General features: G+C 40.3%; 1 protein-coding gene across 2 annotated transcripts in view; it reads left to right on the plus strand.

Moving 5' to 3' along the window:
- Ep300 (EP300 lysine acetyltransferase) overlaps window positions 1-24,435 on the plus strand; it is a 71,299-nt gene that overhangs the window by 31,052 nt on the left and 15,812 nt on the right. The window contains exons 7-19 of one of the 2 annotated variants that reach the window (XM_006980188.4): window positions 1,568-1,661; window positions 2,225-2,365; window positions 4,699-4,816; window positions 8,196-8,370; window positions 10,224-10,301; window positions 11,180-11,289; window positions 15,206-15,343; window positions 15,828-16,259; window positions 17,173-17,352; window positions 17,495-17,639; window positions 19,352-19,470; window positions 21,069-21,308; window positions 22,202-22,290. In XM_006980188.4, the coding sequence (XP_006980250.2) occupies window positions 1,568-1,661; window positions 2,225-2,365; window positions 4,699-4,816; window positions 8,196-8,370; window positions 10,224-10,301; window positions 11,180-11,289; window positions 15,206-15,343; window positions 15,828-16,259; window positions 17,173-17,352; window positions 17,495-17,639; window positions 19,352-19,470; window positions 21,069-21,308; window positions 22,202-22,290 (2,059 nt within the window). The remainder of the gene's footprint in view (window positions 1-1,567; window positions 1,662-2,224; window positions 2,366-4,698; window positions 4,817-8,195; window positions 8,371-10,223; window positions 10,302-11,179; window positions 11,290-15,205; window positions 15,344-15,827; window positions 16,260-17,172; window positions 17,353-17,494; window positions 17,640-19,351; window positions 19,471-21,068; window positions 21,309-22,201; window positions 22,291-24,435) is intronic. The other variant, XM_076556394.1, reaches the window with a different exon arrangement.

The raw sequence follows: 24,435 nt of genomic DNA on the forward strand, positions 1-24,435 counted from the left end.
AGGATTATACTATCAAGCCATTGTCCAAACAAGTGTTCTTATCTTAACCTCTGAGTCTTTTTTTCAGTCATACCTTTTTCATTGTATCTTATGTTTGAGTATGTTTTCCTTGCTTGTGTATTATTCTGCCACATGCATGTAGAGGACAGAAATGAGGTGGCAGTATCCTGGAACTGTAAATTCCATGTGGCTGCTGGCAATCAAATCCAGGTTCTCTTTTAGAGTAACCAGTGCTCTTATGGTCTCCAACCTCTGTGTTGTTTTTAAGAATTTTTTTTACATTTAGTATTTTTAATTACATGTATGTATGTGTGTCCATGTCCATATGTGCTTGTGAGTATTAAGGTGCCCTTAATAGGTCAGAACTCTTGAATCTTAACTTACATTACAGGTTGTTGTAAGCTATCTGACATGGGTGCTAGGAACCAACTGGTGTCCCCTGGGGGAGCAGCTTGTGTCTTAACACTGAGCCATATCTCTAGCCCCACCTTGTGTTTTTCAGAGAGGTTTTCTCACTGGACCCCTCAGCATGCTCTTTATACTTTGCTGACATGCCACAGAGTCCCAGAGACTGGGCTCTCTTTGCTTTCCCATCACTGATATTACAAGTACACATAGCACATCATAGGTGCTGGGACTCTGATATCTAAAGGACTTCATGTTACCATGACAAACACTTGACATATTAAGCTATCTATTCTTAGTTTTTCTTTTTAATGTTTCATTTATCTGGATTTGTGTGTTTCTGGTTGCTTGACTATATATGTATCACATGTAGAGCTTGAGATAATTAGAGGTTATTAGATTTTTGGAATTGGAATTTTGTATGGCTTTGAGTGTGGGAACTGAACCAAGATTCTCAAGGGCAACTTTTTATGTATTTATTTAGGATTTTTTTTTTTTTTTTGAGACAGAGTTTCTCTGTATTGTATAGCCCTGGCTGTCCTACTCATTCTTTAGACCAGGCTGGCCTCAAACTCACAGAGATCCGTCTGCCTTTGCCTCCCCACTGCTGGGATTAAAGGTGTGCGCCACCACAGCACACAAGTGCTTTTTTTTTTTTTTTTAACCTCTGAGCTTTCTTTTCCTGCTTCCAATATTTTTTGTTTGTTTTTGTTTAATTTAAGACAAGGTCTCGCTATGTAGCTCTGACTGTTCTGGCACTTAAGTAGACCTGGATGACCTCTGACTTACAGAGATCTGCTTGCTTCTACCTCAAGTGCTGGGAATGAAAATGTGTGCCACCAGTAAGGTCTGGCAACCACCCCTTTTGGCACTAGGGTGACTTTTGAGCACTGTATTTTGTGTATGTGCGTGAGATCAGGACTCTGACCCTCATGCTAGTGTAGCAATACTACCAACTGAGCCTTTTGTCCAACTCCTGTGCTTCTTCTTTCTTACTGGATGGTGACGTTGCTTCAAGTGTTAGTTTTTCTGTGTTGTTAATTGCATTGCTAAATGAATGTGCTGTTTTTCTAATTTGACAGTTTTCTTCTCTTGGTTCATGGTATTCATTGTATGGTGACTTTTATTTATTACTTCCCTATTTTGCTTTATTTTACTTTAGGTGCTAGTCCTATGGGTGTAAATGGAGGTGTCGGGGTTCAGACACCGAATCTTCTTTCTGACCCCATGTTGCATTCAGCCATAAATTCTCAAAAGTAAGTTTGTGCAGAGTCCCTTCAAATACTTAAGAATTCCTTGAGTGTTTTATCTAGTTTCCTTGATTTGCAGATAGCTTTTAGGAAGGAAAGGAGCAGGGTGTCCATTCATAACCTTATTTGATATTTGTGTCACTTACATGGGTTAGTATGTACCCCTCCAGAAGAAAGGGAGCTACAATGTTGTAGCTCCATCCCATTCTTCGATGATGGATACTATCAGAACATACTGTTCAGGTGTATGAAGTTTTCAAAGAATATGTTTCTTTTTGTGTTACTTTAAGCCATTGATCAAAGGCCTTGGTATTAGGTGGATACCATGGCAATACAGCATGGTGACATGACTTGGCTTTTGAAATACAAGAGTTCATCCTCATCCTTCATGAGGAAATGTAACACTTTTCTTTACTGAGGTATACACACAAACAACATGTAGTCTCATACACATGCCCTTTAAACAAATACTCAGTCACTACTCGTGGCAGTAATTACTGTTAGCTCTAAGTAAAACCTGTCTCTGGTACTTCTTCACTAAAACTATTTTACCACTCATTTTTTTAAAGCCCAATGATGAGTGAAAATGCCAGTGTGGCCTCCCTGGGTCCTTTGCCAACAACAGCAGCTCAGCCATCTAGTACTGGAATTCGGAAACAATGGCATGAAGATATTACTCAGGATCTTCGAAACCACCTTGTTCATAAACTGTAAGTAAAGCGTGTCACTCTTAAGAGTTGTTGTGTCAGGAGGAGGGGGGAATCTGTGGATAGTATGTGGAGTAAGTAGAAAATTTCATAATAAAAATGGGAAAAAAAAAAGAGTTGTTGTGTCAATAATGTTTCCAAAAATGCTGGGCATGTTACCACCAAAGACATAACCTTTGTATAGCCAGGCTGATGATACTTTGATAATTTACTTTTTGTGTCTTGAGGGATGAGGTTTTTGCTATATATGGCCCAGGCTAACCTTGAATTCTTGATTATTTTTCCCCCACCTCCCGCATACTTGGGATTGTGTATGCATCTGTCTGTCACCATGCCTGGTTCTTGATTCTATTTTATTCTTTGCTTTCTTCTTCTCCATCTTTCTTAACCTTATTTTACAAGGCTTTCATCATTAACATATAAATTATCTGCCCAGTTTCAGGAAATAGTAACTAATTTTTAGTTACTTGGGGCTTGTAAGATGGGTCAGTGACTAAAGGCTCTTGCCATCAAGTCCAGCCCTGAACTCACATGGTAGAAAGGGGAAAACTGACTCTTGAAGATATGCACTGGCCTTCACACCAATGCTGTGCCTTATACCCACAAACAATAAATTAAACAATTTGAATAAAAGTTTTGATTTTTGAATCTGGCACTGTTGCCAGAGTACTTGCCCAGGGTGCATGATCCTGGTGTGATCGCCACTACCACATGAACTAGGTGTGGTGGTGAGGTAAAAGAGGATCAGACATTCGTGGATGCAAGAGCTCCTGCACATGGCATTTATAAGCTTATACAAGTTATCACACACATTTTTAAAATGGAATAAAATCCTGTTGCTACATATTTTACAGGGAATTACTGCAGTGGGAAACTGTTTCTTTGTATTTTGAGTTAGAGTCTCTTGTAGCCCTAGCTGTCTTGGAACTGGATATGCAGACCAGACTGGCCTTGAAATTGGAAAATCCTCCTGCCTCTGTCTGCTGAGTACTGAGATTAAAGGTGGTGGCTACCACACCCAACTATAGAGTGAGAAACTTCTATGATAGCAAAATTGCTTTCTTTTTGCTCCTTCTTTACAAGTTCTTAAAATTTTTTTGAATAATTATTGGGTTTTGTTTTAACAAGGTAAATAAATTTAAAAGAGCAAAAATGTCTAAAGGCTCGTGATACTGGAAGAAAAGTCCAGTTTTCTCTGTTTATGTGGCACAGTACAACTTTTTACATGTAGAATCACATTGACGAGAGAGAGTATTTAATTCATGCTTATATGTTCTTGTATGAATTTATGCTATGTGGGTATGAGTGCGTGGGGAGATAGAAGAGGGTGTTTGATCCACTAGAGCTGCCTAATACTGGTGCTGAGAGCCAAACTTGATTCTCTGAAAGAACAGAAATTGCTCTGAATCACTAAGGGTTGCTCTAGCCCTCCAGAAAGTATTTTTCTGGGGTTACTTTTCATGATTATAAGAACCTTTTGATTATCATTTTAAAAAAAAATTTAAGTTAATATTGTTTTATATTGTAACATCAACTTTCCTTTAATAAAACTGTTTGATGGGCATCTTGGCATAGGCGTTTGATTCCAGCACTTGGGAATCAGAGGCAGGCGAATCTCTGAGTTCAAGGCTATCCTGGTCTACAGAGTGAGTTCCAGGACAGCCAGTGATCAAAATTAGGCACACCACTAGAGAAGAGCAAAACTAGGCAGACATTGTTCTGTTGGTAAATTTTGAAAAGTATAGTATTTTAGGGTCTGGATTGATGGCTTAAGAACGCTGGCTGCTGAGACAAGGACCCAAGTTCTAAACCAGCCCACCCTCATGGCAGGTCACAGCTGTCTGTAACTCCAGTCCTATTGTATATGATCCATCCCATTTTCTGCCTTCTATGGGCACTGCACACTCATGATGCAGACATACAGGTAAAACACATAAATAAATATAGTTGAGACTTAATGAAATGAACAACTTCAGAAAAAGAATGAGAATTTTATTTATTTATTTATTTATTTATTTATTTATTTATTTATTTATTTATTTATTTATTTATTTATTTTGGTTTTTGGAGACAGGGTTTCTCTGTATCTTTGCGCCTTTCCTGGGACTCACTTAGTAGCCCAGGCTGGCCTTGAACTCACAGAGATCCACCTGGCTCTGCCTCCCAAGTGCTGGGATTAAAGGAGTGCACCACCACTGCCTGGCTGAGAATTTTATATTTTGTGAATGGACCAGTCAGTATTGGTTAGGGTAAACTTCACAGTATTATGTTTTACTGTGGTGAATGTATGTAAAGCTGACATGTTATTACAGTGGTACTGTTTTATTATGTTCCAGTGTTCAAGCCATATTTCCCACTCCGGATCCTGCTGCTTTAAAAGACCGACGGATGGAAAACCTTGTTGCATATGCTCGTAAAGTAGAAGGGGACATGTATGAATCTGCAAACAATAGAGTGAGCAAGAAGTTTTTCGCTTTTCTGAAGTGGGTCTGTTGACTACTTGTTGCTCTTTGGCGAGCCCTCCACCCAGCTCCCAAATAAATCACACAGTGACTTATTCTTTCTTATGAATCCAGCCTTAACTTGGCTAATTTCTAGCCAGCTTTTAACTTAAATTGTCCCATCTTATTTTGCCTCTGTGCTTTTGTCTTTTTCTATTTCTGTATACCTTTCTTTACTTTTTCTCTCTGTGGCTTACTATGTAGCTGGATGGCTAGTCCCTGGAGTCCTCTTTTCTTGCTTCTAGATCTTTTCTTCCCAGATACTCCTCTTTATTCTCTCTGCCTGCTAGCCCCATCTGTACTTTCTCCTGCCTTGCCATTGGCTGTTCCTGTTTTTATTAGAGAAGCCAGGTGCTTTAGACAAGCAAAGTAACACAGCTTCACAGAGTTAAACAATTGTAACATCAAAGAATACAACATATCTTTACATCATTAAACAAATATTCCACAGCATAAACAATGTAATAATCTTAATCTGCAACAGTTGAGTTTTAAATTTTCTTGTCTTGGTAAGGTTTGGTGGTGCATACTTTTTTGTTGATGTTGTTTGTGGAGTCAGTTTCTCTGTGTAGCTTTGGAGCCTATCCTGGAACTTGCTCTGTAGACCAGGCTGGCCTCTAACTCACAGAGATCCACCTGCCTGTGCCTCCTGAGTGCTGGGATTAAAGGCGTGTGCCACCACCGCCTGGCAGTGGTGCATACTTTTAATACCAGTACTCTGGAGGTAGAGACATACAGATCTGTATAAATTTGAGGCCACATACTGAGAACTTGCCTCGCAAAAAAAAGCACGTAAATTTTCTTGTCTCCTCCAACATGACAAACAATGCTGGTTTTCTTGAGAGGATTCTCTATAGTTTTACTATTACATCTTCCTAGTACTGAACAGTCCAAATAACAAAGCAGTTCATTTTGTTTGAGACAAAGTTGGAAGTAAAATTTGCTGCTCTCAAAGTGGGTGGAGGCTGGACTTGAATGAACTCTTGATCCTCCTGTCTTTATATCTCAAATGCTAGCAGAGCAATGTCTTTAAGTGTATATTAATTATCTTACCTCTTTCTATTTTATCACCCTCTGTCTCTCAGACTCTTCTTTCACACACATACACAGACACACACATATGCACACCGACAATGTTTGTGTTCCCTGGCTGTCCTGGAACTAAATGTAGACCAGGCTGGCCTCAAACTCTCATCTGCCTGCCTCTGCCTTCCTGGTGCTGGGATTAAAGTTGTGTGCTACCATGTCCAGTTTCATTTTCTTATAATATATTATGTTCATGTGTGACTTACTTTAAAAAGCAGCTCATTGTTAGTGGTTTTTGATGTCTTCTATAGAATACTGAATCAGTTTATTGATATTTATGTCAAGCAGTATTTTCTTTGCATTAAATTGAGGTTTAAGAATTGGTAGAAGGGGGCAGTGGCTCATGCCTTTAATCCCAGCACTTCGGTGGCAGAGCCAGGTGAATCTATGTGAGTTTGAGACCAGCCTGGGTTACAGAGTGAGTTCCAGGAAAGGCGCAAAGCTACACAGAGAAACCCTGTCTCAAAAAAAAAAAAAAAATTTGGTAGACTGTCCAGGCTGCCAGCTGTCTCTGTCTACCTTCGCAAGACTCCGGAAAGTTGCTTGTGTCCTCCCATTTCTTAGGTATTATATCCTTCTGAAGTCTTTGATGTAGTTGGAGATTGTTATAATTTCCTTAGGATAAAAAGATAAATTAGATATGAAACCTTAAATTCACAAATATAGGATAGATAGGATAATTTCTTTAATTTTGCCAAATACAAATAGACTAGATATTATAAGTAGCTTAGATATTGTAACTGTAATTCTTTTTTAATATATTTATTTATTTATTATGTATAGTGTTCTGTCTGCGCGTATCCCTGCAGGCCAGAAGAGGGCAGCAGATCTCATTACGCGCCACCACGTGTGCCCGGCTTGTTTCTTTCTTTTTTTTTTTTTAAAGATTTATTTATTTATTATGTATACATTAAGTCTGCAGGCCAGAAGAGGGCACCAGATCTCATTACAGATGGTTGTGAGCCACCATGTGGTTGCTGAGAATTGAACTCAGGACCTTTGGAAGAGCAAACAGTGCTCTTAACCTCTGAGCCATCTCTCCAGCCCTGTAACTGTAATTCTTTCTTGATAATTATTTTGTTATATGTAATTTTACTATGTTAAAGTTAAAACCTTTCTTTTTGGGAAAAAAAAAAAAAGATGCTGTGGCTATCGCTCTGTATGCTGTGAATGTTTTGCTCTGATTGGTTAATAAATAAAGTGCGGATTGGCCAGTAGCCAGGCAGGAAGTTTTTTATGCTGGACAAAGAGAGAGGAGAATTCTGGGAACAGGAAGGCTGAGTTAGGAGTCTCCAGCCAGAGAAAGCAAGATGTAAAGGCAGAACTGGGAAAAGGTACCGAGCCACATGGTTAAACATAAATAAGAATTATGGGTTAATTTAAGTGTAAAATCTAGCTAGCCAGAAGCCTAAGCCATTAGGCCAAACAGTTTTAATTAATATAAGCGTCTGTGTGTTTATTTGGGTCTGAGCAGCTGCGGGCCGGGCAGGACTGGAGAAAACTCCAGCCACAGGTAGTGTGCTGGGCAGTGGTGGTGCACACCTTTATAATCTCAGCACTAGGGAGGCAGAGCCAGGCGGAACCCTGAGCCTGGTCTACAGAGCAAGATCCAGGACAGGCACCAAAACTACATAGAAAAACCCTGTCTCAAAAAACCAAAAAATTGGTAGTAAGAGCTGGAGAGATGGCTCAGGCGTTAAGAGCCCTGGCTGCTCTTTCAGAGGACCCAGGTTCAATTTCTAGCACCCACATGACAGCTCATACCTGTCTTTAACTCTTTTTCCTGGGCTTTTGACACCCTCATACAGATGTACATGCAGGCAAAAAAAAAAAAAAAAACAATGAACATTTAAAAAAGAAAATGGTAGTAAAGTGTAGGTCTTTCTGTTCTTTATAAATTGCCAGTTTGTATTTTGTAAATACAGTCATAGAAGTTAATTTTATTTTGTCATGTCATAGTAAAATTACTAGTCACGTGTTATTGCAAGTATGATACACTAGAGTCTTCATACTTTCCTGCCTATTTTTGGTTTTACTTCGGTTTTTCAAGACAGGGTTTCTCTGTGTAGCCCTGTCTGTCCGTTAGCTCACTTTGTAGGCCAGGCTGGCCTCGAACTCAGAGGACTGCCTGCCTCTCCTACAGTTCTTGTCTGCATTTTCAATGAAACCAGTATTTGGTCTTGGTACAGTTTTTCTGTTATTCAGTTCTTGTTTTTTCCTCTTTCTAACTTAAATTTTATTTCAAGGCGGAGTATTACCACCTCCTAGCTGAGAAGATCTATAAGATTCAGAAAGAACTAGAAGAGAAACGAAGGACTAGACTACAGAAACAGAACATGCTACCAAGTGCTCCTGGCATGGTTCCAGTTTCTATGAATACTGGACCTAACATGGGACAGCAACAACCAGGAATGACTACTAGTAAGTACTTTTTGTTATACTTAATATAAAGAAAAGAAAGCAGGGGGGCAGTGGTGCACACCTTTAATCCCAGCACTGGGAGGAAGAGGCAGCGGATCTCTGTGAGTTCAAGGCCAGCTTGGTCTATTGAGGAAGTTCCAGAACAGCCAAGGCTACACAAAGAAACCTTGTCTTGAAGAAAAGAAATATAGAATAAAATAATACCTCTTTTTAAAACTTGGAAAAATATAAGGTTTCTGGGTATGATATTGATGTATCCTGATAATTACTTTTATTTTCTCTGCCCAAGATAGCCTTTGAAATTGTAACACCTAGGGAATGGCGGCTTACATGTTTTTCTTTGCTCCCCACCCCCCACCCCCACCCCCCGCCTCCCCGGCAGGGTTTCTGTGTAGTTTTAGTGCCTGTCCTGGATCTTGCTATGTAGACCATGCTGGCCTTGAACTCACAGGGATCTGCCTGGCTCTGCCTCCCGAGTCCTAGGATTAAAGGCGTGTGCCACCACCGCCCAGCCAAGCTTACATGTTTTCACTGCCATCCACCATCTTGTGTATGACAGTTTTTTTTTTTTTTGTTTTTTTTTTTGGTTTTTCGAGACAGGGTTTCTCTGTGTAGCTTTGCGCCTCTCCTGGAACTCACTTAGTAGCCCAGGCTGGCCTCGAACTCACAGAGATCCACCTGCCTCTGCCTCCCAAGTGCTGGGATTAAAGGCGTGCGCCACCACCGCCCGGCGTGTATGACAGTTTTAAAGGGTTAGTCTGCAATCATGGTGGGAAGCAAACTTCTGGTACTGGAATGAGCAGTAGCTGAGAGCTTCACATTCTGATCCACAGGCAGAGAGAGACTTAAAGCCTCAAGGTTTACCCCTAGTGATACACGTTCTTCAGTGAGACCATGCTTACTACAACAAGGCCATACTTCCTAGTCTTTACCAAATAGTTCACGCTCTGGAGGCAAAAGCATTCACATAGGAGCATATAGGGCTCTTCTCATTCAGACCACCACAAAGGGGTTCACTGTGTAGACCAGGCTGGCCTTGAGCTCAGAGATCTTCTTTCCTCTGCCTCCCAAGTGTTGGGATTAAAGGCGTGTGCTTCCACTCTGTGGGTCCTGGATATCAGACTCAGGTTGCCAGGTTCAAAAGTAACTTCTTACTGGCCCGCAAAACTATTCTTTTTTTTTTTTTTTTTCTTCCTTTTTTTCTTTTTGGTTTTTCAAGACAGGGTTTCTCTGTGTAGCTTTGCGCCTTTCCTGGAGCTCACTTGGTAGTCCAGGCTGGCCTCGAACTCACAGAGATCCGCCTGGCTCTGCCTCCAGAGTGCTGGGATTAAAGGCGTGCACCACCAACGCCCGGCTCAAAACTATTCTTTCTCTACCCTTTTGAAATCTTGGAAGAGGAATCCAAGAAGATACCAAAATTAATATATTTATATTTTAACCTCATTTAAAATTTATTTATATATAAATATATATAAATATAAATACACATATTTGGTATTTTTGTTTTGTTTTCTGAGACAGTGTTTCTCTGTGTAGCTTTGAAACCTGTCCTGGAACTCACTTTGTAGACCAGGCTGGCCTCGAACTCACAGAAATTCATCTGCCTCTGCCTCCTATGTGCTGGGATTAAAGACATGCACCACCACACTCAGCCTCAATGATATATTTTAAGAGGCACAGAATGAATGGTCTAATATAATATGGAGGCTCTTTCTTCTTACTCTTGTCGAGTTAAAGCCTTTGTTCTTTGAGATTGAGGCTAGAGATTCTCTAAGCTATTACTAATATTTCATGGGATTTCGTTGTTTTCAAGAAGCAAGGAGATATCTAATTATTTCTAACTTCCATTCCAGATGGTCCTCTACCTGATCCAGCTATGATCCGTGGCAGTGTGCCAAACCAGATGATGCCTCGGATAACTCCACAACCTGGTACGTTTTGAAAAAATACATAGTTGATTGTAAGAGTCCCTAATGTAAAACAGACACTTGACCCTAGTTCCTGATTTAATTCATCAGCACGTCCCATAATTACCTGCTTTGGAAATTTGAAAATATCTTGTATTGGAAATCATCAAAGAAGGGACAATGAATAGGTTGGCTGACAGATCCAAGAGTAGATCATAGTAAATAAGCAAGTACCCATTGAAAACCAACTAATTGCCAGGCATGATAGTGCTCACCTTTAATCCTAGCACTGTAGAGTCAGAGGCAGGTTGATAGAACGCTTGTGAGTTCAAATCATGCCTGTTCTTCATGATAAATTCCAGTCTAGCTGGTACTACATCATGAACCCCTGTCTCAAAAAAAAAATCAGTACAATAATCATCATCAGTTTATTGACTGGGTCTGAGCATTTGGGGGTGGGTGGGGATAGATGGATATCCATGCTAGCTAGCACTATAGAGTGATACTATTTCAAAATTAACAAACAATGTAGTAATTTACTACATGTTGTAAATTTAGTTCAGTAACTTAGTAATAATGCCTTTGCTCCAAGCTGGAGAAATAAATAGCACAGTGTGTTGTGTGATAATAGTAATAAACATTAAGTATATTGACTGTTGTTCCAGAGGACACTGGTTTAATTCCCAGCTGCTGCCCACACTGTAACTCCAGTTCCAGGGGACCTGACATCCTCATGGAGGCAATAATGACTTTGCTTGGTTGTTGTGATTAAAACAAATTGATTCAGGGTTTTAATATTATTTTGTTGTTCCTGGGCAAATGAGAATTGTACCTTAAAACTTAAGTCTTGTTATTAACTTCAGCAACATTATTGAAATGTAATATTTTGCATGTGATCACAGGTTTGAATCAGTTTGGGCAGATGAATATGCCTCAGCCCCCTATTGGACCCCGGCAACCCTCTCCTCTTCAGCACCATGGACAGTTGGCACAGTCTGGAGCACTAAATCCGGTTAGTTTGCCTATACACCTTAAAAAAAAAAAATCTCTTTCTTTGTTATTACTTCAAAAACACTAATGTCCAGCCAGACGGTGGTGGCACGTGCTTGTAGTCCCAGCACAAGGAGGTAGAGTTCGAGGCCAGCCTGGTCTACAGAGTGAATTCCAGGACAGCCAGGACTATAAAACAGAGAAACCCTGTCTCAAAAAAACCACTAACGTTTGTGTCTGTCCAAGCAGAACATTTTATTCTGTGAGTAATTGTGTGTCTTTTCCTTGTTCATTCAGAAGTCTGAGTATGTACAACTTACAGGAACCAGCTCTGTCCTTCCATGTGTGTTCCAGGGGTCAAAGTCAAGATTGTCAAGCTTGGTGACAAGTGCCTTTACTTGTGACTCATCTTGACAGCCTGAGACCTTTTTAATACTACAGTCTTGTTGTGTTTGGTCTTTAATATGACATAGTTACAGCTGAATATATACTGTGGGATGTAGCACCTGTTTAACGTGTTCAGGACTGGGTTGGTACCTAAAACACCACAAAACATGCCAAATTCCACTTAAGGAGTATGTATCTACTTATAGATGGAAATAAGTTCAATTTTTTGTTTGTTTTTAACACAGAATATCACTATGTAGCCCCCACCATCCTAGAACTCTTTATGTAGACCAGCCTGTCTCTTCCTGTTTCCAAAGTGCTGGGATTTTGTATTTAGCCCAGTGTGTGCTATCACACTGGGCTAAATACAAAAAGAAGTAGAATGGAAGAAATTAAAATGCAACATAATTCATTTTTGTTTCTCTGATTTGCCTGAAAATCACACAGAGGTGCTGGGGAGATGGTGTGAAAGCATAAGCAACTGCATCCATATCCCCAGCAGCTCATAAATGCCAGGCTATGGTGGCACACACTTATAACTCCTTTGCTAAACGTGGTGATTCCCTGGAGCTCATGGGCTAGCCCAAAATGTGAATTCTAGGTTCAATATGAGACTGTCTCTAAAATGAATTGGAGGACACTTGTTTCTCTTGCATAGCATTCAGGTTCAGTTGTGCCAACATCTCATATGGTGGTTTATAATCATCTATAAAGAGTTCTAGGGAATATGATACCCTCTTTTGGCTTCTAGACATGCATGTGGTGCATATATATACATGCAAGGAAAACTTGCACATAATATATTTTTAAAAAAATAATGGTAATAATACATTTTTAAAAGAAAAATAATATGGAGAGAAAGTGGAAGGTACCTTCCTGTTGCTATGATAAAATATGATGACGATAAGCAGCTGAAGGAATAGTTTTATTTTCGCTTATGGTTCCTGGGTCTAGATAGTCATAATGGTATGCAAGGTGTGCCAGTAGGAGCAGGAATCTGAGAGAGCACATTTCAGCCACAAACAAGGAACAGATAGTTGAACTGAAAGGGAATTAATAAGGCTATAAGCTCAGCCCACACACACTGACATCCTTTTTCCAGAAAGGCTGCACCTACTGAAGCTTTCGTAGTCTTCCCCCAAATAGCACCGCTAGCTGGAAACGAAGTGTTTAAATGCCCAAGCCTATGGGAAATGTTTCTCATTCGTATTAACACAGTGCCTACCTAGTATCCATCTACATGCAGACTTACACACTGTTAAAAAACAAAGCAAAAAGGAAATTCCATTTGTGGAATTACTCCTGCAGTTGGTGATGGAGCTTGCTTTTAATCCCAGCACTCAGGAGGCAGAGGCGTGCAGATCTCGGAGTTCAAGGCCAGCCTGAGGCACACAGAGACCCTGTCTCAGGGAAAAATGCATATATACATAAATACAATTTTTAAAAATTGTGTGGGCCTAGGTACATAGCTCAGTTAAAAATGACACTTGTTCCAAGACTTATGACCCGCATTCACTCTCCTAGACTCATCTGGTACAAAAAGAGAACTGATTCCTGTAAATAGTCCTCTGACCTCCCCATTCCTGCTATGGCATGTGGATCCAAACAAGTGTAATTTTGAAAGTAGATGTCATCATATCATGAATAAATACAATTCTGTAGTTAGTCAATTAATGGCTGAATTATGACACTATATGTCAAAGTTTAGTTGAATTCATATGTGTCATAGTTTCCAATATAGTTAAGAATATTTCTAATGAATAATGGTATTTTAATTTATTGAACACTTAAGGATTTATAGCCAATTTACTTTAATACTTTTTCATAAAATTACTTAAAAATTAATTTATCTAGCCAAGCATTGGTGGCACACGCCTTTAATCTCAGCACTTTGGACACAGAGGCAGGAGGATCTCTGTGAGTTCGAGGCCGGCATGGTCTACAGAGCGAGATCCAGGACAGGCCCTAAAACTACACAGAGAAATTCTGTCTTGAGAAAACAAACAAACAAAATTATTTATTTAATGTACATTGGGGTTTTGCCTACATGTATGTCTGTATGAGGGTATCAGATCCCCTGGAATTGGAGTTAGAGTTGTGAGCTGCCTTGTGGGTATTGGTAATTGAACCTGGGTCCTATGGAAGAGCAGTCAGTGCTCTTACCTGCTGAGCCATCTCTCCAGCCCCATTTCATACTTACTTTAAGATTATAATATTAAGCTGGATGTGACTTGAGATTATACTGGTGCAGAACATCTTCTGGTTGCCTGGACCCATGTTGGGCAGCCCGATCTGCCTGTATCTCCAGCTATGGGTGATCTGATATCTTCTTTTGGCCTCTGAAGGCATCCACATATGTGGCAAACACTCACAGAGACGTGTATGTTTTTTTTTTTTTTTTTTTTTTTTTTTTTTTTTTTTTTTTTTTTTTTGTGTGTGTGTGTGTGTGTGTGTGTGTGTGTAATAAAATTGTTAACAAAAAAGCAATAAATACTAAAGCTGACAGAATCCGGTAGTGTCCCATGTTTGGAATTTCAATATTTAGCAGCTTTTATACTTTGCTACAGGTCCTTGCTCCTCCAGGCAGAGAACTGTCTTTTGCAAGGGTGATGAAGGAACAGTTGCTTCCTAGATTCTAAGCATCTTGTTACTCCTTTTGTTTGTTTTGTTTTTACAATCAGGGTTTCTCTGTGTAACTGCTCTGTCTGTCTGCAACTCACTCTGTAGAACAAGCTGACCTCGAACTCAGAGATCTGCCTGTCTCTGCCACCCCAAGTTCTGGGATTAAAGGTGTGTGCCACCCCCCAGCTGCAAACTCTGTCACTCAACCAGCTTTCCATATCCACTCTGTCCTGCTTTCCTTGTGCCTGGAGGGCATGGATGCCACTGTTGCAAGAATCTCTTTGGAGTTTTTTAGCATTCGTGTTAGATCTCATGAATCTGCCATGTTTAAGAGTCTTGTCCTTTTTAATTGATAGAAGTGGCTTTTTAGATTACATTTCTGTCTTTTAGTTCTCCATATTTCCTTTTATTAAAGGTTTGGATTCCCGTGGGGCAATTTTAGAAAGGAAGTATAACAGTCTTAGCACATTTACAGACCATGAATACCACATTAGCCAGTAGTGATGTGATTTTTACTTGTTTTTGTTCTTTTTTAGTAGTCTTAAGTTTGTGCTGCTAGAGCACCAGTAGTAAAAGCAAAGAGGTCACAAAGTTGTTAATTCACTGTCTAGCAGGAAGAAAGTAATTAGTTGCTTCTTTCTTGTCAGAGTTCTAGATAATGTTTGCCATGAAAACATCCTCTGGCCCTTCACTCTGTTTCCTGAGGGATATGTTAGTAGTTACGAGCCTGTTATTCTTGGCTTTTAAGTAGTTCGTTCTTCCACTTACTCATCATGTTTCTCCTCCGCAAACTATTGTCTTTTCCCTTTCTCTACTCAAACATCTGGGTAGCAGAACAAAAGTAATCACTAATTATAATAGTAGAAAAATTGTAATGAAGCAATTGGTACTCTATGGTTTGTTTTTTGTTTTGTTTCGTTTTTCTTCAGCCTATGGGCTATGGACCTCGAATGCAGCAGGCTTCCAGCCAGAACCAGTTCCTCTCCCAGACTCAGTTTCCATCTCAAGGAATGAATGTAACAAACATGCCTTTGGCTCCACCCGGTGGTCAAGCACCAGTGTCTCAAGTATGTTTTTACTAATCAAATGTATGTCTTAGTGTGCATGTGTGCTGGTATAGGCACACATGCTGGACAGTGTGTATAGTCTGTTCTCTCTTTCTACCCTTATGTGGGATCTGGGGATTGCACTCAGGTTTCCAGGCTTAAATGGCAAATATCATTTCCTGCTGATACCAGTTTTCACACGTGTGGCCTCCAATGATGTTCAAAAACAGTTTGTTTCTAACCTGTATGATTTTGAAAGGTCTCCTCTTTCATTTCATCTTTGAAAACTCTGATTGTGTCCAGGTATGCATACCTTTAATCCTTAGTCCTGGAAATAGAGGAAGTTGGATGGATATCTGTTAGTTCAAGGCTAGCTAGATCTGCATACTGAGACCACATCTCAGAAATAAAGAAGTTTGGTATTGTTTGTTAATAATCACTTTGTGTCCTAAATAATATATGCCTTGCCTTTGTAAATAACTTTTTTTTTTCCCCATTTTAACAGGCACAAATGTCCAGTTCTTCCTGCCCCGTGAACTCTCCTATAATGCCTCCAGGGTCTCAAGGGAGCCATATTCACTGTTCCACTCTGCCTCAACAAGCTCATCAGAATTCGCCTTCTCCTGTTCCTAGTCGTACCCCTACTCCTCATCATACTCCCCCAAGCATAGGGACTCAGCAGCCACCAGCAACAGCAATTCCAGCACCTGTTCCTACACCACCTGCCATTCCACCTGGGCCGCAGCCCCAAGCTCTCCATCCCCCATCGAGACAGACACCTACACCACCAACACACCTTCCTCCCCAAGTGCAGCCTTCACTTCCTGCTGCTCCTGCTGCTGAGCAGTCCCAGCAACAGCCTCGCTCACAGCAGAGTACAGCAGCCTCGGTTCCTACCCCAACAGCACCATTGCTGCCTCCTCAGCCTTCAACTCCGGTAAGCAGATGTGTCTTGGATGCCCGTAGAATGAGTTAAGCGCCAGGGGTGTTTCTGCACCATTTCTTGCACTTTTGTTTTATCCCTTGGTGTTTTGTCCATAAATAGAATTGATTGGGGTTTTTCCTGTTTTTTCTTCCTGTGGTAGTACCTATCGTCGAGAAAGCTGGAAGATTTTTGGTTAGTTTTGACCAACCATTTTGTTTCGTACGATGTTCTGAGGCCTGAAAACACATCGCTTAGTTTAACATATACTTTATATTTTGAGGCAGAAGCAAGCAGATCTCTGGTTTCCTAAGTGAGTTCCAGGGCATCCAGAGTTATAACATAGAGAAACTCTGTCTCAAAAAACAAAACAACAGCAGCAATAAAGGAAAAGAAAAGGAAAAAAAAGATACATTGAAACCATTTAAGTTGCAGTGCTGATAAATGAAACTGAAAACCTACAGGAGTAATTACATTGATTTTGCACACACACACACACACACACACACACACACACCCTGTAGGGGTCCTCTTCTTCCACCATATAAATCCCAGGGATAAAACTAGGTTGTAGAATTGATACCAGGTACCTTTACCCAGTGCACTGTACTTAATGTCATTTTTTAATGCTGTGAGCTTCTCTGAAATAGTCATCTTTGGAACTTTCACCCCTAAACACATAACAACAACAACAACAACAACACCTCGGTAGCTGTTTCAAGTAAAGCCAACCAGCTAGCATTGCCAAGTCCTGTATCGCCCATTCTTAAAAATGATCCAAGGAGGAAGCAACACAGTAATGAGTCCAGTGACACTGTTCCCAACATAAGTGCTTAGTCCTGTGTAATTTAAATTTAAATTCTGATTGCATAATTGGCATTTTTTTTTGTGTGTGTGTGTGTGTATACTTTTCCTTTTTCCTCTCCAGCTTTCTCAGCCAACTGTAAACATGGAAGGCCAGGTATCAAACCCTCCATCTACTAGTAGCACAGAAGTGAATTCTCAGACCATTCCCGAGAAGCAACCTTCACAGGAAGTTAAAATGGAGGTTAAAATGGAGGTAGACCAACCAGAACCAGCAGATGCTCAACCTGAAGATACTCAGGAGGTGAGACTAGAGCCGTTGGGTTCGGCTACAAAAGGAGATTCATGTGTGTCCATAATGGAGAGGAAATAAGGTGATGGTAATGGTCCTGTTTTGTTCCTGGGTGTGTCTTTGAAATTCTTAAAATTCCTGCCCTATATTTTAGGTTAAAGCTGAAGATGGTAAAGTGGAACCTACAGAAACAGAGGAGAGAGGCACTGAGTTAAAAACTGAAATAAAAGAGGAAGAAGATCAGCCAAGTACCTCTGCTACACAGTCCTCCCCAGCTCCTGGACAGTCAAAGAAGAAGAGTAAGTTATAACTAGGGAGATGTGCATTGGGTAAAATCCTTGCCCCACTGGCAGTGAACATCTGAATTTGTTTCCTAGCACTTGTGTAGATAACCTAGTGCTTAGGAGGCAAAGGGAGATGAATCTCTGAATTCAGGGACTGCCTTGTTGACTACACAGCAAATGGCAGGAAAGGCTGCGTTAAACAGTGAGACCTTGTCTCAAAGCTGGACATTTTGGTACCCTTATAATCCGAGCACTGGAAAAGTAGATTCGGGGTCAGATCTTAGTAGAGCACACTGTTTTGGCAGAGGGTGAGGTAGAGTGGTGAGAGTTAAGAGTGCTTAATTGGGGCTGAAGAGATTGTTCAGTGGTTATAGAGTGAGCACTGGCTGCTTTTCTAGGGGACCTGAGTTCAATTCCCAGCTACCACATGGCAGCTCACAACTATCTGTAACTCCAGTTTCAGAGAATCGACACCCTCACACAGACATACATGCAGACAAAACAACAGTGCACAAGAAATAAAAAATACAATACCAACAAAACAGTGTCAACTGCTGGTATAGAGGACCCTGATTCAATTTCCATCAACCATATGGCAGCTTATAACCACCTATAACCTAGTTCTCGACCAAACACTTTTGTCTTCCTCAGGCTCCAGCACACATACATACACACAACACACACACGCAGAGTTCATATAACCTTACGCAAACATACTAACACATAAAATGAACTATCAAAAAAAGCCAAAATCAAGGTTATTGACCTCTGACAAAAACTCGCAAGGTTGACTCTTGATCTACAAGCAGGCGTACACAGACACACACACACACACCAGCCATGCTGGAAAGAGAGTGATGATGCCTACAAATTGTTCTTTGTCCTCTACAAGTGCATGCAAGACAAATATAAATATAATTAAAAAATTTTAAAACATTGACTATCAGTTGTTTCTTGAACTCTTTGTGGCTTGGATTCCTTTTGGTTTATGCAAATCAAGACTTAAGTCTAATATGCTTCATCTAAATAATGAACATATCTTTCCCCTCAGTTCTATCAAGTATCATCCCTATTAATTAACGACTCTTCCTCAATGCCTTCTGTTGTTTTAGGTGTAAGAAACCAGATCTCAATTCTGAACTGTTAAATATTGGTGTCATAAAAAGTGCTTTTTCTTCTTCTTTCCTCCCCACCTTGGTGATTGGTTTGATTTCATTGTATGGATCTGCTCTGCCCTACAGTCTTACTTCTCAGCAGGGACTTGTATGTACTTAGACTGTCCTGGAGCTCTCACTGTCCCAGCCTCACTTCAAAGATCTTCCTGCTTTATCCCGCCCAGTGCTAGGAGTGGGGCCATGTGCTCCCGTAGCACTCAGAGAAGATGTCTTTCTTCAGTTCTGCTTGACAGACCCCTCTCTAACATGAACATCTTTTGGACTGTTACTTTGAGAAGTCTGTGTTTTTAGGAGTTTTTGATTCTGTTTCTGTTTGACTGAGTTTGTTCTCAATAAATCTGCAGCTGGAAAAGTGAAATCGCTAGTAAAGGTAGTGACAGTTCTATTGTTTTGCAGGCTGTGCTTAAAGCAGAATGGGAATTGTAATCAGAAAGTGAGCCCTTAATCAAGTTTCTCTGAGGACAATGCCACTTTTATGTTCTGTAACTTGCACATATTTTTAAAATCCCTTTGCTCAGTCAATAACTGATTTCAAATGGATTCTCCTTTAAGTTTTCAAACCAGAAGAATTACGCCAGGCTCTGATGCCAACATTGGAGGCACTTTACCGTCAGGACCCAGAATCCCTTCCCTTTCGTCAGCCTGTAGACCCACAGCTTCTAGGAATCCCTGTAAGTATTTGATATTTTTGTATTTCCTTTTAAATTGAGAAACAGCTTTATTTGGCACATGATTCACATGATACAGAATGTATCCTACTTAAAATACGCAAGTTTTAGTGTATTTACTGTTACAAAACTATCACCACGCTTTTAATTCCTTTTCATAACCTCCCCAAAACAAACCCCACATCCATTAAAATCACTAGCCACAGCACTCTTAATTTCCAAATCTTAGCAGCGCAGCCTGTTTCTGCTGGCAGAATAGATTTCTTCTATTCTGTTTTTTTTCTTTAACTTGAAGCGTACAAATACACTACATTTTGACTGTCTTCTTTTCAAAGACACTATGGAATGGTGAGTTGGTTGGATTTTATGGTGTTGGGAATGAGGATTGGGTCATTCAGTGCTTCCTTTTCATCATCTAATATTCAGCTATGTTGATGGTACTGTATTTTCTGTGTATGTGTATTTGACAGGCATTTGGTCATTTCCAGTTTTGGCTGTGGAGAATAAGAGGACTTTAAAACAACTGTGTACAGTGCTGCTTCCCCCTTTGTTTGGTTTTGAGAGTATCTCACTTTATACCGGAGTTACGTTTGCACTTTTAAGTCCTCCCTCTGCGTCCTAGCACTAAGATTACAGTAGTGTCTATAGACTTCAGTTTCTCTTTGGTGTGTACTTAAAGGTGCAATTTTTGGGTCAACAATTTACTATCATTTGAACAGCTGCAGATCACAACAGTAAGATGAACCCCTTAGTTTTGAAGATTTATTTATATTTTATGTGTATGAGTTTTTGCCTGTATGTATATAACCATCACAGGGGTGCCTCGTTCCTAGAGGCCAAAAGAGGGTGTTCATTCCCCTGGAACTGGAGTTAAAATGGTTGTGGGCCACCATGTGAGTGCAGACAGCCTAACTGTCCTCTGTAAGAGCAGCCAACTTTTAACTGCTAAGGCATTTGTCAGTGTCTGTTTCCCCACTTTAACTAAACCCCAAGGTTATTTGTTTGGGTTGTTTTGATTTATTTTTGAGATAAGAGTGGGCTGGGGAGTCTCACTGTATATCCCACGTTGGCCTGGAACTGACTATGTGGACCGGATTTACTTCATACTCAGGGAATCTTCCTGCCTGCCTCCCAAGTGCTGGGATTAAAGGCATTTGCAATAATGCCCTGCCAAAATTAGTTTTGCAAAATAATACACTCAAGTTGTTGGCAGGTTTTGCTCAAGGATTTTAGTAAGTGCTATCAGATAGGGTATTGGCGTATTTTTCAGGGGCACAAGTTCATTTAGGATTTGTTGTTGTTGTTACCTTCGAACACTAATTTGTAGGTCCCTTCTAGTACTCCAGATTTAAAGATGTTTTGTTCAACTGTATATATGTGACAAACTATCTGGACCCATTGTTTGGAGAGTCTCTCAGTCCTCATAGCCTCTTCCTATATTTGTAGAATAATACGTTAAAGAAGTGACAGACTTCAATCAACTTTTGGGAAGTAGACATATGAAGACAATATTATGTGGAAATTTAATGATGATAATAGGAAGATAGTTCCCTAAATACCCTGCTCATGAGTGTGTGATGTGGTGTTGCTTATACTTCTAGGATTATTTTGATATTGTGAAGAGCCCCATGGATCTTTCTACCATCAAGAGGAAGTTAGATACTGGACAGTACCAAGAGCCCTGGCAATATATAGATGACATTTGGCTCATGTTCAACAATGCCTGGTTATATAACCGCAAAACATCAAGGGTATACAAATATTGCTCCAAATTGTCTGAGGTGTTTGAACAAGAAATCGACCCAGTCATGCAAAGCCTTGGATATTGTTGTGGCAGAAAGGTAAGATGTAGCTTTCAGACCTGCCTTTAACTTCTAGGGTTCTTAGAATCTAGTTGTGACTTGGATTAAAAATAATCTTCTTTCTTGCTGGGTGGTGGCACCTTTAATCCCAGCACTCTGGTGGCAGAGGCAGGCAGATCTCTGTGAGTTCAAAGCCAGCCTGGTCTACAGAGTGAGTTCCAGGACAGCCAGGGCTACACAAAGAAACCATGGTTCAGAGGGGGAAAAAAATCCTGTGTTTTGTTTCCCCCCTGGAGCTGAGGACTGAACCCAGGGCCTTGGCAAGCGCTCTACCACTGAGCTAAATCCCCAACTCCAAAGTCCTGTTTTTGACTTTGATAGAGTCTCCCCATCTTTTCTCCTCTTTTCCCTTTTCTCATGTTGCTAAAGATTTCAAAACACATTATTGAGTCACTTTACCTATCCCGACCCCAACAGGCCCTTTCTCTTAAGGTGTTTATTTATTGTACACACAATAATGTCTGTTTATGTGGAATGTGCTTTCTGTGAAGATATTTTTGGCATGGATGAGAATTATGTGGCAGAGCTGACCATCTAGAATATTGAATCATCAGACTAAGCTCATGGAGTAGTAGGAGCTTTGTTCTGTTTACCTATAGGTCCACCTTGTTCCACATGTGGTACTTATCCTGCTCTTCACAGTTCTTGTGTTAAGTCCCATGTTGCCTATAGGTATCTGGAAATAGTGCTGGACAGATATACCTGCTCAGCCTGGTGAAACTGTGTAGTAAATTTGTGGTGGTTTTTATAAGCTGAAGTGGCTAATTGTGATTTACCTAAGTGAGAGATGAGCTTGTTTTGATTTGCCCTTATGACTATTTTGCCTTGTACTTCAGGGCTTTGTGCTCTTAAACAAATACTTTCTTTTTCAGTTGGAGTTCTCTCCACAGACACTGTGTTGCTATGGCAAACAGTTGTGCACAATCCCACGTGATGCTACATATTACAGTTACCAGAACAGGTACGCTCAACCTTGTGTGGACCGTGGTCCATGTATCCTTGTATATAAAGTGCATGCAATCCAGATGTGCTGGCACACACACGAATACATTGTGGTTTATATGTTACCTGCTTGAAAACCTCTGTATAGCATATATTCTGTTCTTTGTTTTTGTTTGCAGAATTACAGTATTTTCTAGTGAAAAAGCTTTACAAGTTCTATGGACCTTTTCTTAACCTAGTTTCTTATTTTTGGATTGTATGTAAAAAGTATTCCAAAATATTTACATTGTTTTGTTGTGTCAGGCAAATTTAAAAAGAAAGAAAGAAATTTCCCAGAACTGAGGTATAGTTAATTAGTAGAGTACTTGCCTAACATGCATTAAACCCTAGGATTGACTCTAGCACTTCATAAACAGAGTTCATGCCTATAATCCGTGCACTCGGGAGGTAGGGATAGGGAGATCACTTCGGAGTTATCCTTGGCTGGCTACATAAGTAAAAATGAGATATGAGCCTAGACTGAATGAGACCCTGTCTGAAAAAAGACAAAGAAAATACGAGAAGAAAATACATAGGGCTTTTCTGTACAGAGACTTGGATGTGCTGCTTTCACTGCCTTTTGTCTTGCCCAGTGGCTGTGATCACCTTAGTTGTATTCACTAATCACTTGATCATGAGCAGTCAGTCTCCTGTTGGTAGTAATTGGCCTGCTTGCATCAGAACTCCTCTAGTGTTTCTTCCTGGCGTCGGCGTGCAGTAGAACAGCAAGGCCAAGCAGTGTCTGCCCCTGTTCTTGCTTAATGCTGCCAGCTCTGGGGTGGCCTGTTGGTTGAACTTGTGAGCTACAGATTCTTTTCCAGCTTTGAGAATTCTCCTAATTTTTTATTTATAGGAAAGTGGCTTCTAATGCTACTTTCTAAATATAGATAGAGTCTAGATTTGTTCATTTTACTCCTTGAAATCTAGGGGAAAAGGGGTCAAATGTTGTGATAAAAATCACCGTTTATTAAAGATGCAAGTAACAGCTGATAGGAAATTTTCTCTTGTTCAAATCTTAACTTGTAGGCCAGTTTTGGACTTTTTTTTTTTTTTTTCCTATTGTTTTTTGAGACAAGGTTTCTCTGTGTGACTGTCCTGGAACTGAGACCAGGCTAGCTTTGAACTCAAGTAGATCTGCCTACCTTTACCTCCAGAGTGCTGGTACTAAAAGCTTGTGCCACCACACCCCACCCACTTTTGGGTCTTTAACAGCAGTCTACAGTGTTCATCTTATACCAGGATATGTTTTAGTATTACCTTAATAGACTTCTTTTGAAATACATCACTCACTGGCTATAATGAGTGCTTTCTTAGTTGTTTTTTTTTGTTTGTTTTGTTTTGTTTTAATTTTTTTTTTTTTTTTTTTGGTTTTTCGAGACAGGGTTTCTCTGTGTAGCTTTGCGCCTTTCCTGGAACTCACTTGGTAGCCCAGGCTGGCCTCGAACTCACAGAGATCCGCCTGGCTCTGCCTCCCGAGTGCTGGGATTAAAGGCGTGTGCCACCACCGCCCGGCTTGTTTTTTTTTTAAATGTTCATTTTTAGACAGGGTCTCACTTTATAGCCTTTGCTGGCCTGGAACTAACTGAAATCCACCTGCCTCTGCTTCCTGAGTGTCAACATATTGGTGTTTAACTGCTTTTTAAAGAAGGGTTGTTTAGAATAGCACTGGGTAGTAAAATCAAGCAGTATGGGTCTAAGTGAAAGGTCTTCATTTTTATTTGCTATAATCATTTGCTACTTGGGATCCCAATGAGATATTTATTGCTAATATGTGCTTTGCCTTGGCTTTCTGCTTTGTGGTGTCCTGTCTTGCTTTTGTTTTTTGTTGTTGTCTTGCAATCCCTCATTTCTTCGTTTGTTTTGTTTTTTTTTTCTCCCTCATGCTTGTCGTTGTCTGCACTTGGCTTTGATTGCAAAAAAAAAAAAAAAAAAAAATTCAAAAACAAAAAACAAAACAAACCCAAACTGTGGGGCCCATAAATCTACATCATTGAATGTCCTTGTCGCCGTTGATGACCTGCTCTCTGCTCCCGTTCCCTTCCTTGGCCTGCTGTGATTGGTGGCTTCGTTGCTTGGCTTGGGCTGTGTTGTGTGAACGGAACAGTTCACCCCAGTATGGCCTTCT

The sequence above is a fragment of the Peromyscus maniculatus genome, chromosome 20 (genome assembly GCF_049852395.1).
Source record: "Peromyscus maniculatus bairdii isolate BWxNUB_F1_BW_parent chromosome 20, HU_Pman_BW_mat_3.1, whole genome shotgun sequence".
In the NCBI taxonomy this organism is placed as follows: domain Eukaryota; kingdom Metazoa; phylum Chordata; class Mammalia; order Rodentia; family Cricetidae; genus Peromyscus; species Peromyscus maniculatus.